The following is a 13,618-nucleotide window of genomic DNA, read 5'->3' as shown; positions in this document are numbered from 1 at the left end:
GTGGGTCAGGGAAGGCCTGCAGGCGCGCAATGGAAGGGCTCACTCTCTGGGTTGTGATGAGGGTGCGTGGGCAGACTTTTTTTCTTTTCTATAAATCCTATTTTATTGGGATTTATAGAATTTATTGGGATTTATAAATCCCATTTTATCTTACAATTCTTGTAACAATCCATACATCAGTTGTATCAAGCACATTTGTATGTATGTTGCCATCATCCTTTTCAAAACATTTTCTTTCTCCTTGAGTCTTTGGTATCAGATCCTCTCCACCCCCCACCCCCCTGCCAGTGAACCCTTAACAAATTATTATTATTTTCATGTCTTACACCATCTATCCTCTCCCTTCACCCATGTTTCTGTTGTTCATCCCCCGGGGGAGGGGGGAGTGTTATAGGTTGGTCATTGCAGTCGTTTCCCCCTCTCTCTCCCCCCACCTTCCCCTTCCCCCTTGTTATCGCTACTCCCATTCCTGTTCCTGAGGGCTTTATCCGTCCTGGATTCAATGTGTCGAAAGTGCTTCTCTGTACCAGCGTACATGCGCTGGTCTAGCCAGATTTGTAAGGCGGAACTGGGGTCATGATAGTGGGGGAGTGGGTGGGGGGAGGAAACAGTAAAGAACTAGAACAGCGGTTCTCAACCTGTGGGTTGTGACCCCTTTGGGAGTCAAATGACCCTTTCACAGGGGTCACCCAATTCATTACAATAGCAAAATTACAGTGATGAAGTAGCAATGAAAATAATTTTATGGTTGGGGTGTCACCACAACACGAGGAACTGTATTAAAGGGTCATGGCATTAGGAACATTGAGAACCACTGAACTAGAGGAATGCTTGCGTTTTGTCGGTGCTATACTGCACCCTGGTTGACTCGTCCCTTCCTTGTGACCCTTCTGTGAGGGGATGTCCAATTGTCTACAGATGGGCTTTGGGTCTGCACTCTAGCCTCCCTCATCGCACTGATATAATTGTTTGTTTCCGGTCTTTTGATGCTTGATACTGTCAATACCTCGTCGTCACACAGGTTAGTGTGCTTCTTCCATGTGGGCTTTGCTGCTTCACTGTTAGATGGCCATTTTTTTTAAACTTCAAGCCTTTAAGACCCCAGATGCTATATCTTGTAATAGCCAGGCACCATCTGCTTTCTTCACCACATTTATTTATGCACCCATTTTGTCTTCAGTGATTTTGTCTTCATCTTCGGGAAGGTGAGCTTCACAGAATGCCAGGTTATTAGAACAAAGTATTCTTGCATTGAGGGAGGACTTGGGTAGAGGCTGTCATAGGTGTATTCATGTCAATATTTATCTACTGTCTGCTTTACATGCCATTTATTGTATGCTTATTATTCTGTAATAAAGTTATATATTTTTTAAAAGCAAACCTTGTTTTATAATCCAGCACAGATCAAGAGATTTATGACCACACCCCCAGCCCCATTTATTAGACTGAATTGTAAGGCTATGGAAAAACTATCAATGAAGACTCTTGCCCAGGAAGATGACTAAATATAGTTGAGAAGGCACTTGTGGCTAAGATAAGACCCATAGGCACATCTCGATAGTGACTGGCCTTCTAAGGAGTGTGGGGGTGGTTAGCTACATGCTTTAATTTGTTTGTTTGTTTTTCTTAATGGGATATGCAAATCTGTGGTCAGAGCTGAATTTCTCCAGAGCTTGGAAAACAGGCTCCATGCATCTGCCAGGGCTCTTTCTGGTCTTCTCGCAAACTGAGGCCAGGCCACACTCCAAGTACTTGTAGCATAGTTAGAGAACACTGGTTTTCAGGTTCACCAAACACTCGTTTCCCAAGTGTTGAAGGAAGCGGAGCAAGCTGTCCTTCCGGAGTAATCCTTTCCCTGACCGCCAGAGGGGGTTGCGATCCTATTTCCGATAGAAACGGTGCTTCAGAGATCACTCTTGCAGGAGCATTTGCATTCATCTTCGGACAATATTTGCAATTCACAAGTTTGGGACAAGAACAATGTGGATTTAGACAAAAACAAAACAAAACAAAATGCAACCAGCAAAACCCATCAAACCAAACACTTACTGATAATGAGCCTATCGGGGCGCATAGCAATCCTATAGGACAGGGCAGACCTGCCTTGGTGGGTTTTTGAAGCTGTAAATCTTTATGGGACCAAAAGTATCTGTCTCCCAGGGAGCAGTGGTGGTTTTGAACGGCTGGCCCTGTGATTACACACACCTCCCACCAAATGCATAATCCATTACACCACTAAGCTTCCTAGACTCCAAAAAGAAGTCTGGAAACTGACTTGCATGGCCGTCTCATGACCTTAGGTAGCCTTCCAGAGGGCACTATGGGCAAGAGGTAGAAAGAGGGGACAGGGAACATACCAGGAACAGGGCCACAGCGGTGCCCAGTATGAAGCCTGCGATCACGTCGGAGCAGTGGTTCCGATATTCAGAAACCCGGTTGAGGCCTGCAAGGAAGGCTGTGCAGAGGGTCCCGAGGCACAGCACGGGCTTGGCCAGTCGACTGCTCTTCGTCTTGATTGTGCTTGTGATGTACATCTGGAATGAGACAGAAGCTGGGAATGAGCAGGCAGCCTCCCAGAGCGCTGCGCACACAGACACCAGGCCCACCCAAACAGCCACACCGGCTGGTTTTCCTGGACCACCTCTGCTGAACTTCGTAGAAACATAGGGGAGGAAATCAGTGCAGTCAGAGCAATGAACAGGCATGTCACTCAATGTCTTTGTCTTTCAATGGGCACATGGACAGAGGGCAGGGGGAATGGCTATGTGCAGATGAAGAGCATGATATCTTTATGTCACAACTTCAAGAATCACTGGGGTGTTACAACCGCCAGACCAGATTTCTCACATTCCAATTAAACCTTCTAGGAGAATGGATCTGGTAGTGAACCACAGGCAGGTGAGCAACCACGCAGTTCAGTTTGTGTGTTGTGCAGATGCCGCGCAGAGTTTCCACTCTTAAAACCCTCCACTGTCAAGTTGATGCTGACTCATGGCAACCAGTCAATCCATTCCAAAGTGGACTGAGTGGATTGACTGACACAGAACCTTCCAGCCAGCATACCAAACACTTCAGAGTGTTAGGCTTCTACTGTTTACCAATAGGTAAAAATAGGTTGGGAAGACTTGAACTGATAAAAGAATGGGGCAAATTTTGACACCTGGGACTTCAGCTGTTCTTTCATTCTCCCAAATTTCACTGCCTATATTATAAAATGTATCCATGGTGCCCTAGAATTAGGAAGATGTGCATGGTGATGGATCCACACAAACACACACCACTAGAGGGCGTGGCTGAACCAGCAAACCTTCACATGTGTGCAGTTTAGAACCCTGGGATATGTTAATCCTTACAATTAAAGTCAATGGCAGAGTGTGTGCATGGCATGAGCACATAAATATGCAAATAGATAAACATGACAATATGCAATGGAGATGATTATTTCCACAGCGTGATGCTGTCACATTGGTGTGAGTCTAAGCATGCAACGAGAGGGTTCTCCTTGAACAGATAGCTGCCCTATAAAAACTGTGGTTAGCTCAAAGCTACACAAGTTCCAGCATATCAGATACAGGTCGGAAATATTGAAAATTATTAAAAGTCTTTATATTTAACATTACTATTTTATGCTCCTCTATTGTCTTCGACAGAGTCCTGGTGATGTAGTGGTTTAGAAGTTGGAAGCTAACAGCAAGGCCCACAATTTGGATCTCCCAGTTGCTCGGTAGGAAAAAGATGAGGCTTTCGCTCCCTTAGAGAATTAATCTTTCTTCTGTGTCCTGTAGGGCTGCTATGAATCAGAATCTACTCGACAGTAATGGTTTATGTTGTTTTCTAATCATAAACTTTTAAGACTTTTCAACAAGATTGCAACCCATCATTAAGGTCACACGTCTTTGGTTAGTATTCCTCAAAGGATCAACTAACACTGAGGAAAGACTTGAAGTGTTTAAGGTGCAATAGAGCAGCAGTTCTCAACCTGCGGGTCGCGACCCCTTTGGGGATTGAACGACCCTTTCACAGGGGTCATCTGATTCATCACAGTAGCAAAATGACAGTGATGAAGTAGCAACGGAAATAATTGGATGGTTGGGAGTCACCACCACATGAGGAACTGTGTGCAATGGTCACCGTACTCGGAAGGCTGAGGACCACTGCTCTAAAGGTTCAGAAAATCTAACATTGGAATCCTGTTATCAAGGTTTGTCCAATTCTGTGTTCTGTTTGGTGAAAATCTGAAGTGGATTTTATTTGCATCTTTGAAACCATGTAATAGAAAAGAATCTACTGCGTGAATGGACTGTAATGGACTTCCCCCTAAGAGTTTATGGCTTGATTTGGTAAGACAGTAATCTATTATGAATAACATTTATTTTTACAGTGGTGCTCTATACATTAATTCCATGCCACAGTGACTTGATTTTGATAAACATGAAAAGATTCTGTATACAATTTAGGTTCCAGATAATTCAAGATAAATGAATATTAAATATTAGAAATATGCTGTAGGCCTCAGTGAGCTGTCTTTGTTTAAAGAATAAATAGCTGGCATAGATTTTCAGGAGGGGGTGGGGGAATAGAATTCTGACCAAGCACCAGTTGGCCTCCTTTTAAATGGAGGCATATTAAAAATTGTTTGTGTCCACATGTTTCCATCACACGGGCAGATGGAATCATTGCCGTCGCACATCCACTGAAGAGCAGATCTACAAGGACTAACTAGGATGACTGATAGTGGATCGTTGGTGGTTGACAAATTGATCTTATGGATGAGATTCGGTCAATGGAACACAGAGGCCCCGTTGCTCCCAGGGTTTCTTAGAGGACATTCAACCCAGAGTTTGAAGATCTACTAAATAGACCCGCTTGTAGCCGCATCCCTGCTCTCCCTGACTATGTGAGAGCTGCAGAAAGTTCATGGGGAAAGTCCCACAATACTTCAACTCCATTTTCCCTCGGACTTTTGGAAACCTCTCTCACGTACTCAGGGGTCTTGCTTCAGATGCGGGACGCGATGCCTGCTGGTACTCTCAGGGGAGGTAGGGCACACATGGTCACGCTCCGGACCTCCTGAAGAACGGACAGTTTGAGGGGGGCCTTGCCTGTGCCCTCTCCCTCCCCGACTTTCATTGGGAATCATTAATCCTATCCTGAATATCAAATGCGTTCGAGTCAGAAGAGGAGGCATTTTGACCAGCAGTCGTTACTGTGCAGCTAAAGGCACATTAACAACGCACTTAATTGTGGAGCTCTTCGGCTCTTCTAAGCTTCTGCGGCCTGGGATCTGAGGAGGCACACGTAGATTAGAGAAAGGCAAGAGGAGGCCCTTCCCAAAAGAGATGCAACCGAAGAGCAGGGAAGTCAGAAGGCACATAGTTTTCATCATGTATTTTAAGATGAGACACGGTGTGGGCTGGCTCTGGGACAGGCGCCAACCGTGCCAGTAGAGGGTGGTGCCCGTGGGCAGAGCAGACGCTCTGAGCAACGTGCTTGGAACGAGAGGACCGCTGTCTGAGCGGGCAAAGGCTGGGTGACTTGAAAAGCAGGAGGACGTGGGTTGGGGGCACCTGAGGTCACTCATCTTCGCTGGCAAAGCGATGGAGAAGAAAGGTGGGCCTGCATCCAGGGTCTGCCAGGCTGCTGGGGCAGGGCTCCATCAACACACTTGCGAGGAATGCAGGCTGTTCTGAAGCCAACCCACACTTCTCCAAAGGGCCGTGCTGACCGTGCGGAGAGAACTCTAGGTATGGGGCCAGGCGCTTGGACGCCACCTCTGACTGTGCGGCCTTTACTGTTCTCTGGAACCCAGTTTTGGAGCCTTGGCTAGAGTGATTATAAAAATCTTGTGATAAGAGTTGCACGAACCCCCAATAAAATGATTTAAAAAGAATCTCTCCAGAACAAACATCCTGATAAGAAAGGGTGCTGTAAGGGGACACTGGGGAGATAGGCAACAGCACGATAGCACACAAGAGACACCGGCTTTAATCAGATCACCCTCCACAGTGGTGTGGCGAGGTAACGATGGGTGGGGCAGGGAGAACCATGCTCCGAGGACACACCAGCTTGGAGAAAGACACTCACCGTGGCGTATAAGGCAGAGTAGATGCTCAGAGCAGCGTGTTTGGACGGAAAGGACCTCCGAGCCTTCTCGATCACATCCAGGTCCCCAGTACAAATGTTGCCCTTGTTGACAAACTGGTGGTGCGCCCGGCAGTCTGCGCTGGTGTAGTTCGGCTTGCACACGGTCAGGAAGTACGGCGTTAGGTGCCCAGTGACCACTTGCCCGGCGTTGACAAAAATGTCAGTAGCAAAAAGTCCAAACGCAAAGACCCCTGGAAGGAGAAACGAACACGGTTTAGGGACGGAGACAGACACTGTGGATTGGTTTGTGCCCGAGAGGAAATGGTTTAGAAGAAGCAGGTAAGGCAGCCAGGATTTCTCCCCCAGGAAGACTTCCTCTCCCCTAGATTATCTGCAAGCAGAACAAGGGGTGAGCCTGCCTAAAGTATCAAAAAAGATCCAGAGTCGTGTCCCCAGTGATTTGTGCCCTCATTTTATTTGAATGAGGCGTACCTGCTTCCCCCGCCTTTTTCTTTCAAACGGATGCAGAAATCCTACTACTAGCGCATCACCATTCAGCAGAAGGAAATTAGAAGCAGCTTGGTTTAATGTAAATAATCCGAGTTGGGGAGTCATGTGGACCCATGATCTAGTCCCCAGCTGGAGACTCACTTGAAGTTTCAGTTCGTTACCATCTCTGCTCCTTGGTACCTTCAGCTGTAAAGTGCAGTGGGTTGGAGGGAGAAGGAGGATCGTTCAGAGAGGCTGGGGGATGAGATTAAGAGACCTATTTTAGTAGTTGCTCAACGTTGGCTCTCCTTCATTCCAGAGGAAATACCTACATTCTCTGGTCCTTTCTGGAAATGCAAATACTTCAAGAAGAAGTTATGAACAGCATCATGGCAGGGGAGAGTAAACGATGTTTTTAGGCAGCTGTCTCTAAGAGAGACGCAAAACCAAACCATGTTTGAAACCCTGATTCAATCTGATATTGGAACAGGAGAGAGGAAAGACGATACGGGCAAACGTTGACTATATACACAGTTGCCTATTGCTGCTGGACGGAATGATCACCAGTGTGGGCTTTAAACAGCCCCGTTGTCTCCTCTGAACATTTCTGGAGGTCAAAAGTCCCTCATAGGTTTCAAGTTTATGCTCTAAGGACATTTACAGGGCTGCCTTCCATTGGGAGGCAGCAGGGGAGAACCTAGTGTTTCCAGCTTCTCAAAGCTGCCCTCATTCTTATGGACTCCTTCCCTTAGGGGTACTGCTCTGGCCTCTGGTTCCCTGGTCCCATCCCCTGCCGGACTCCTTTTTATAAGAACCTTGATGATTACACTGGGTGCCCCTGGATAATCCAGGCTAATCCACACCCCCTTCCCAAGATCCTTCAAGGAACCTGAAAAGTCCTCTTTCTTATGTGAAGTTCTGAGGATCCGTGTGTGGATGCTGTTTTCAGGGACCCTTACTCTGTTTACCACAGTGACTGCCATGGGGCTGGGTGGCCTGTGAGTAGCCTTTATTTCCTGGTTATTAGCTATTCTCGAGCGAGTTCCTTAGACAATTGCCTCAACAAGTTTGATCGTGGATGAAGAGATTTCTTACAGGGTGCTTTACTGTGCTGCTACCCAAAGGCTGTCCGTCCATCCACGGATGATCTGTGATACAGGTGACGAGAGAGGCTGTGCAGAGCCAAGCGCTAAGGGTTTCCACACAAAGCCCTTCCCCGTGAGCATCTCGATTATGGGAGCGGGAGGGGAAACCCAGGCTTCCAACACTGAGAAGTGGTATTTCCAGCCCACGTCTCATGCATACAAAGAAATCACGCGAGAAACTATAAGAATCACAGGGGGGCGGGGCGGGGGGGCGGTGGAGCAGTCCCGTTAAAATGTAGAGTCTGATTCAGTAAACCTGGGGTGGAAAGGCAACTTCTCACAGGGGGGTCAAACTAACAGACCCAACCAGTTCTTCAAAGCCCGGACAGCAATCCTGGTAGATGCCCAGGGTCTGCCACAGCTTCGACTACCTTTCTATCTCTATTTGGTCCCCATATTCAAAGGTCTTGGTGGCAGAGTGGTTATGAGTTGGGCTGCAATCCACAAGGTGAGCACTTTAAGCCCAGAAGCTGCTCCTCAGGGGAAAGATGGGGCATCCTACTCCCGAAAAGAGTTAGTCTCAGAACTCACAGGGGAGGTTCTGCCCTGTGCTATAAGGTTGCTGCTATGAGTTGGCTTCAACCTGATGGCAGTGAGTTGGAAAAATTTTTTTTAATTCAGTGTCCTGAAGCTATAAACTGTGCTGATTTCAGCACCCGGACGTTAAATCATGACACAGAAGGAGAGAAGGCACGTTTGGCAGAGACCTTCATCCGGCTTTTATTTTGATTTCTATCGATCACTATAATTTTTTTTGTTTGTAGTGTAGCCAGAATGTGTTTCATCTCAACAATCCGGCTCCTTTAATAGCGTCAGCAGGGTCCCACTCAAGAGTCTCTGACCTCGGAGAGCAGGCATTGATCATCCGGGCACTTCACACCTCACACCTCCTGGTGCTGGGAGTCTGAATTGGCTGGAAATCTTTTCACATGTTCTAGCAAGGTCCTCAAAGGCCAGGTCTCTGGCTTTTGCTAGAGGCAGTAATTCTGCCCGGTCCAACTTTTTCAGGAAAGGAGGGTAATTTATGGTTTGAAAAGGGAACCTTGGCAGCCTTTTCCCTCTGGCGTTTCATTGGTCAGAAGTGCTTCCAATTAGGATGGGCTTGTCCTTTCTGAGGAGGAGGCTCTCTGAGTCTGAGCGGCTTGGCTCCATGGGAGAGGCCAGCCATGTGCTCACGACCCTTCTGGGGCGGTCAGCTCTCCCGGGGCTGCGACACTGGTGCTGGAAGTGGCTTTCCCTCCTCCTCCTCCTCCCTCTGCCTGCCCTGGAGCAGAGCTGCTGCTTCTGCTGGTTTCAGGAGCAGCCGCTTTCCCAACACTCCTTCCACTGCGTTGACTCTCCCTTCTGCAGGGCACTGCGGGGCTGAGGGCTGGCCTTGCTGGGCGCAGGCCACACCAACCAAAGGTCCGAGCGCCGGCAGGAGCCCTTCACAGCCAGCACCAGTGCCTACACGGCTTTTGTAAGGAAACTGGAGTCACCCCTCTGTCACTTAACCCAGGAGCCCCTGGTGTGCATTAAAAAGACATTTCTCCTTCAAGCCTCAGGGGCTAAAACTAGCACAGCCACGTTTGTCCTCAGAATCAGGAGCAGCAGCAGGATGGTCTCTGGCGGTGTGAGGCGGCCCTTGAAGGAGGCGTTCTGTTCAACATGGCTGCCTGGAGTGTCAGGTCTGAATTCCCTCAGTCAGATGGTCTGTGGTGACAGTTTCACAGATGCGTGTTGCATTCGGGGCGCCCTGGGCTCTCTTGGACATTTCTGAATGGATTTATGGAAGACGGAGTCTTCTGAGGCACCTGCACTATGCACACGAGAATTGCAAAGACAGCTTGGATAGGAAGAGCTAGGCCAGCCCCCCCGCCTGGAGGACTAGAGCCCCTGGGCTTCTCAAGTCCAGCGTAAGGAGGGAGGAGGATGCAGATGGTGTGATGTTGCTCTGGCCACCTTCTCCTTCCCAGAGGAGGAGGTAGAGCTCGGCTTGGTCAGGTGGAAGAAGTGAAGAAACACTTCCATGCACCGTGTCTGATATAAAAACAAACCAAGCGAAAAACACCTCCCACGACTGGGAACTAGAACTTTCTAGAATGATTTTTTTGGAAATCCCCTGGAAGAGTGCCCTGTGCCTTTCACAGTGTAGCTCAGGAAACGTGCAAGCCACTTAGAGCATGTTCACATCCAAGATGGCACCAGAGCAACAGGGGCTCGGCATCAGTCATGGCCAATGGGAGGATCGCGTTGAATCCAAGGACCAGCTGCCAGGACTCATACATTGGATTGTGGCATCCTATGAGGCAGCCGGAGGTGAAGCCTCGGCTCTCTGAAGGGTGAGAAGTACTGGAATTAGAAGAGACCTGGAGCCAGGAGAAAGAGATTGGCATCTACTGACCATGCCCATGGTTCATGGCCATCCCATGGAAACCTGACTCCGCCTATTCTTCGTGGCCCTACAAGAACTAATCGACACTTGCCAGGCAAGTTAAAGGGGGATAAAATGTCCCTAATGTTTTTTCAGCATTTGTAAGAGAGATCTATATCATCTAATCTCTACATGGGACATCTTTGGATTAAGATCTTTGATTATTAGTAATTTAGAACACAGAGGTGGAGCGGTGTGCTTTGGTCCCTGCTACTGAATCAATACAGCTCCAGCCCTTTTTCCTGAACAAGAATGTGGCAAGAGATGCACCGATATATTCAGAAAGTCCAGCGAGAGTGTCTTTGAAGCCACAGGTAATCAGCTGAAGGTCTACTGACTAATGAGAATCGGGCTCATCCCAGGATACGGGATTAGTAGCTACCCAGACAGGGAACTAGTGAAAACCCACAACGAACCAGCTCTTTGCTGTGGGGGATGCTGTTGCTTTCTACAAGGAGACTTCCATTAAGAGACTCAGACCCAGCTAGTAGAAGACTAATTTGCAGAAGCTGTTGGGTGGGCAAGGGAGGGACTGAATTCTTTCTAACCTCAAAGAACCCATGACCTTGGCAGGCGCCCTGGAACTGAAGGCCAAATGTTCTGTGTTGTTATAAATGTATAATGCCCAGCTGAACATGGCATCTTGCTAACCACTTCTGATAGATCATTGCTCATTGGCTCCCTAAAATATACACGATAACAGTGAACAAGATGGATACTCAGGATAGAGAAACTAGTACTGATGCCAATTCAAAGGGAGAATCACTGTGGGGTTTCCACTATCAATAAGATGTGTATTGTAGTAGATTTCTCTCTTACACACACACACACACACACACACACACACACACACACACACACACACACACACACACATTTTCTTCCTTGGACAACTCAAGTTCAGAGGACGGAGATTACCTAGAGAGAGTTCCTTTCTCCCCTTGTCTGGTCACCCTCTCAAGGATCCAGGATTTTGAATGCTCTGAAAATTAGGCTGCTATCTCTCCATTGGACTGATTTTATTTGTGAAGATTTCCAAGGACGGTCTCTTCTCAGCCCTCATATTTCTAAAGGTATTTGGAGACACACACCTGGACAATGACTAGGCAGGAAGTGGGGGTAGGATAGGAATTGCGCCTTGGGGGGAGTAGCCTGACATGCTATTCCTCTCTGAGAGAGTAGTGCATGCCGGGCACTGTGACTCCGTGTGCACCCCATCTTTCTAGAGCATCGGCGACCCAAGCAGTGGACAGGAAAAGATGCCAGTTCCGTGGCGCTGAGGCGATTTAGTTGAAAGCCTGCTAACTAGCCACTGGACTCAGCATTGGCTTGTAGCTCGTACAGTCAGCCGAGAGCAAGTCGCACCTCTATCTTTCAGTTGCAGTGATTGTCAGTTTAAATATGAACACTTGGGTCCATGTAACTGGCTCCAATGTATTTCCATGTGGACAAAGGGCATGAAAGCCAGTTATCTAGTTAAATGAGTTGCAGCTTTTTTCAGATGCGGACACTGAGGGAGCAGTCCCATCCAGAAAGACCTCCCCTGCTCTGTGGGCAGACTCTTACTCCGCACTGCAGTGTGTCCCAGCCTCTCCTCCACTCCATCCTCCACTTGTATCTGCAACCTCTTATCACAAATTGCTCAAATGAATAGGACTGTGCTTTTACCTCTATGTAGTGGAGCTACACAATGGAAGAGAGAAGGACACAACTACTCTGATGTGTGCTATTGAGAATCCTTGAAGATTGTGTCCCCTTAATATCCTTTACTCAAAGCAGAAGTTTTCTAATAAAGAGAATGCGTGATCCGCAATGGTCATTTTCTTGAAAGACTCTACTGAGTTGAAAAACCATAAAGGTGGCGGCTGTTAGATGCCCTGGAGTTGCGACTCACAGTGACGATGTGCACAACAGAATGTGACACTGCCAGGTCCTGTGCCCTCCTCTCCTGGGCATTGTCTTTGAGGCCAAAAGCCAAACCAAGCCCAGTGCTGTTGAACAGATTTGGACTCATACTGACCCTCTGGGACAGAGTAGAACTGCACCATAGGGGTTCTGAAGCTGTACATATGGAGGTAGATAGCCTTATCTTCCTCCCATGGAGCTGCTGCTGGTCTTGAACCTCCCACCCTTCAGTTAGCAGTCCAACCCTTAGCCTCCAACAACAGGACATCTTCTTAATACTAGGTAATAATAAACATCGCTATGACACGGTGCTCAGTAGGTACCAGACACTGTGTTAAGTGTTGTGCAATATTAATTTACTTCATCTTCATGACAGCTCTATGGGATAGAGACCGATATTATTTTTACATTCCACAGGTGAGGGAATTGAGGCCCTCACGCTCATTCTTTGCCATCGAGCCAATTCTGACTCACAGCGATCCAGTAGAATAGAGTAGACCTGCATCTGTGGGTCTCCAAGACTGTAAGGCTTTACAGGAGTAGAAAGCCACATTTTTCTCCCGGGGAACAGCTGCTGGTTTAGAACTGCTGGCTTTGTGGTTCTTGTCACAATATGTAACCCACTACACCACCAGGCTCCTTAATTGAGGCTCAGAGAAGTTCATTAACCCGACTGAGGTCACACAGCTGGTACGTAGATCAACTGAGATCAGAAACTAAATAGAACTTCTCCAGAGTCCATATTTTTATTGTCTAAATTTTTCCCCCCAATGCGTTAAAAAATAGAAATTGGCAGCAGGCCATGATAATAGCACTTTATATGCTTGATAGCAATTCACTCACACACACACACACACACACACACACACACACACACACACGGGCAAGAATTTAAAGCATGCCTTCCACAAAATGTATTAATTAATTTGCTACAGTAGAAGAAGAATTCCTCTCTTTACCAGCCAGTAACTTCAAAGGAGAATATAATGGAACACCGACGACACATCCTAATTGAGTGAGGCACTATCTTCGTCACTGACAACGAATCCATTTTTTTTCCTATCATGACGCAAACACCAGTGCAAATTGATCCACATACATCAAATATTATTCATGTTTAAAAAGAAGTTTGGGGCCAAGTTCAACACGTTGATTCCTCGGGCAGTTCATGTTAGGAGTTCGCAGAGCGAGAAGGCTTGTGCTTTCTTTCTCCTCCAGGTGCTGTAGAAATACCAACAGCTGGCAGCAGTCTACTTCTCTTGATGGTATGGTTTTAATAAGAATGGGTTTGTTTAAATCCATGAATCTGAAGTTCAGTTACTTCACCTATAAATTGGAGCTTTAGTAGTCCTTAAACCAGAGGGTTATTATGAAATCAACGAACATAAAGAGACTTTGTAAATTGTGGTCCTCTATTGAACAGGCCCCTGTATCACTGTCAGGTAAGTGTTAAGACTGCTAGCCTTAAGGTCAGTGGTTCAAACCCGCCAGCTATTCCTGGGTGAAAAAATGAGTCTATCTGCTCCCAGAAGGAATACTGGTGTCACAATTCAAAATCACCAGCTGCACCTAGGGAGAGAGA

General features: G+C 47.2%; 1 protein-coding gene across 2 annotated transcripts in view; it reads right to left on the bottom strand.

Annotated features, from left to right (window-relative positions):
• The window catches only part of PLPPR1 (phospholipid phosphatase related 1), a 124,090-nt gene that overhangs the window by 15,199 nt on the left and 95,273 nt on the right, over positions 1 to 13,618 (bottom strand). For both annotated transcript variants that reach the window (XM_004711069.2, XM_045296607.1), the window contains exons 4-5: positions 6,085 to 6,335; positions 2,358 to 2,534 (exon numbers count right to left, since the gene is read on the bottom strand). In XM_004711069.2, coding sequence (XP_004711126.2) covers positions 2,358 to 2,534; positions 6,085 to 6,335 — 428 coding nt within the window. The remainder of the gene's footprint in view (positions 1 to 2,357; positions 2,535 to 6,084; positions 6,336 to 13,618) is intronic.

Source organism: Echinops telfairi, unplaced genomic scaffold, assembly GCF_000313985.2.
Source record: "Echinops telfairi isolate 266 unplaced genomic scaffold, ASM31398v2 ScPeMD7_7410;HRSCAF=8448, whole genome shotgun sequence".
In the NCBI taxonomy this organism is placed as follows: domain Eukaryota; kingdom Metazoa; phylum Chordata; class Mammalia; order Afrosoricida; family Tenrecidae; genus Echinops; species Echinops telfairi.
Note: the sequence above shows the minus strand (reverse complement) of the source record. Positions and strands in the feature narration are given on the sequence as shown.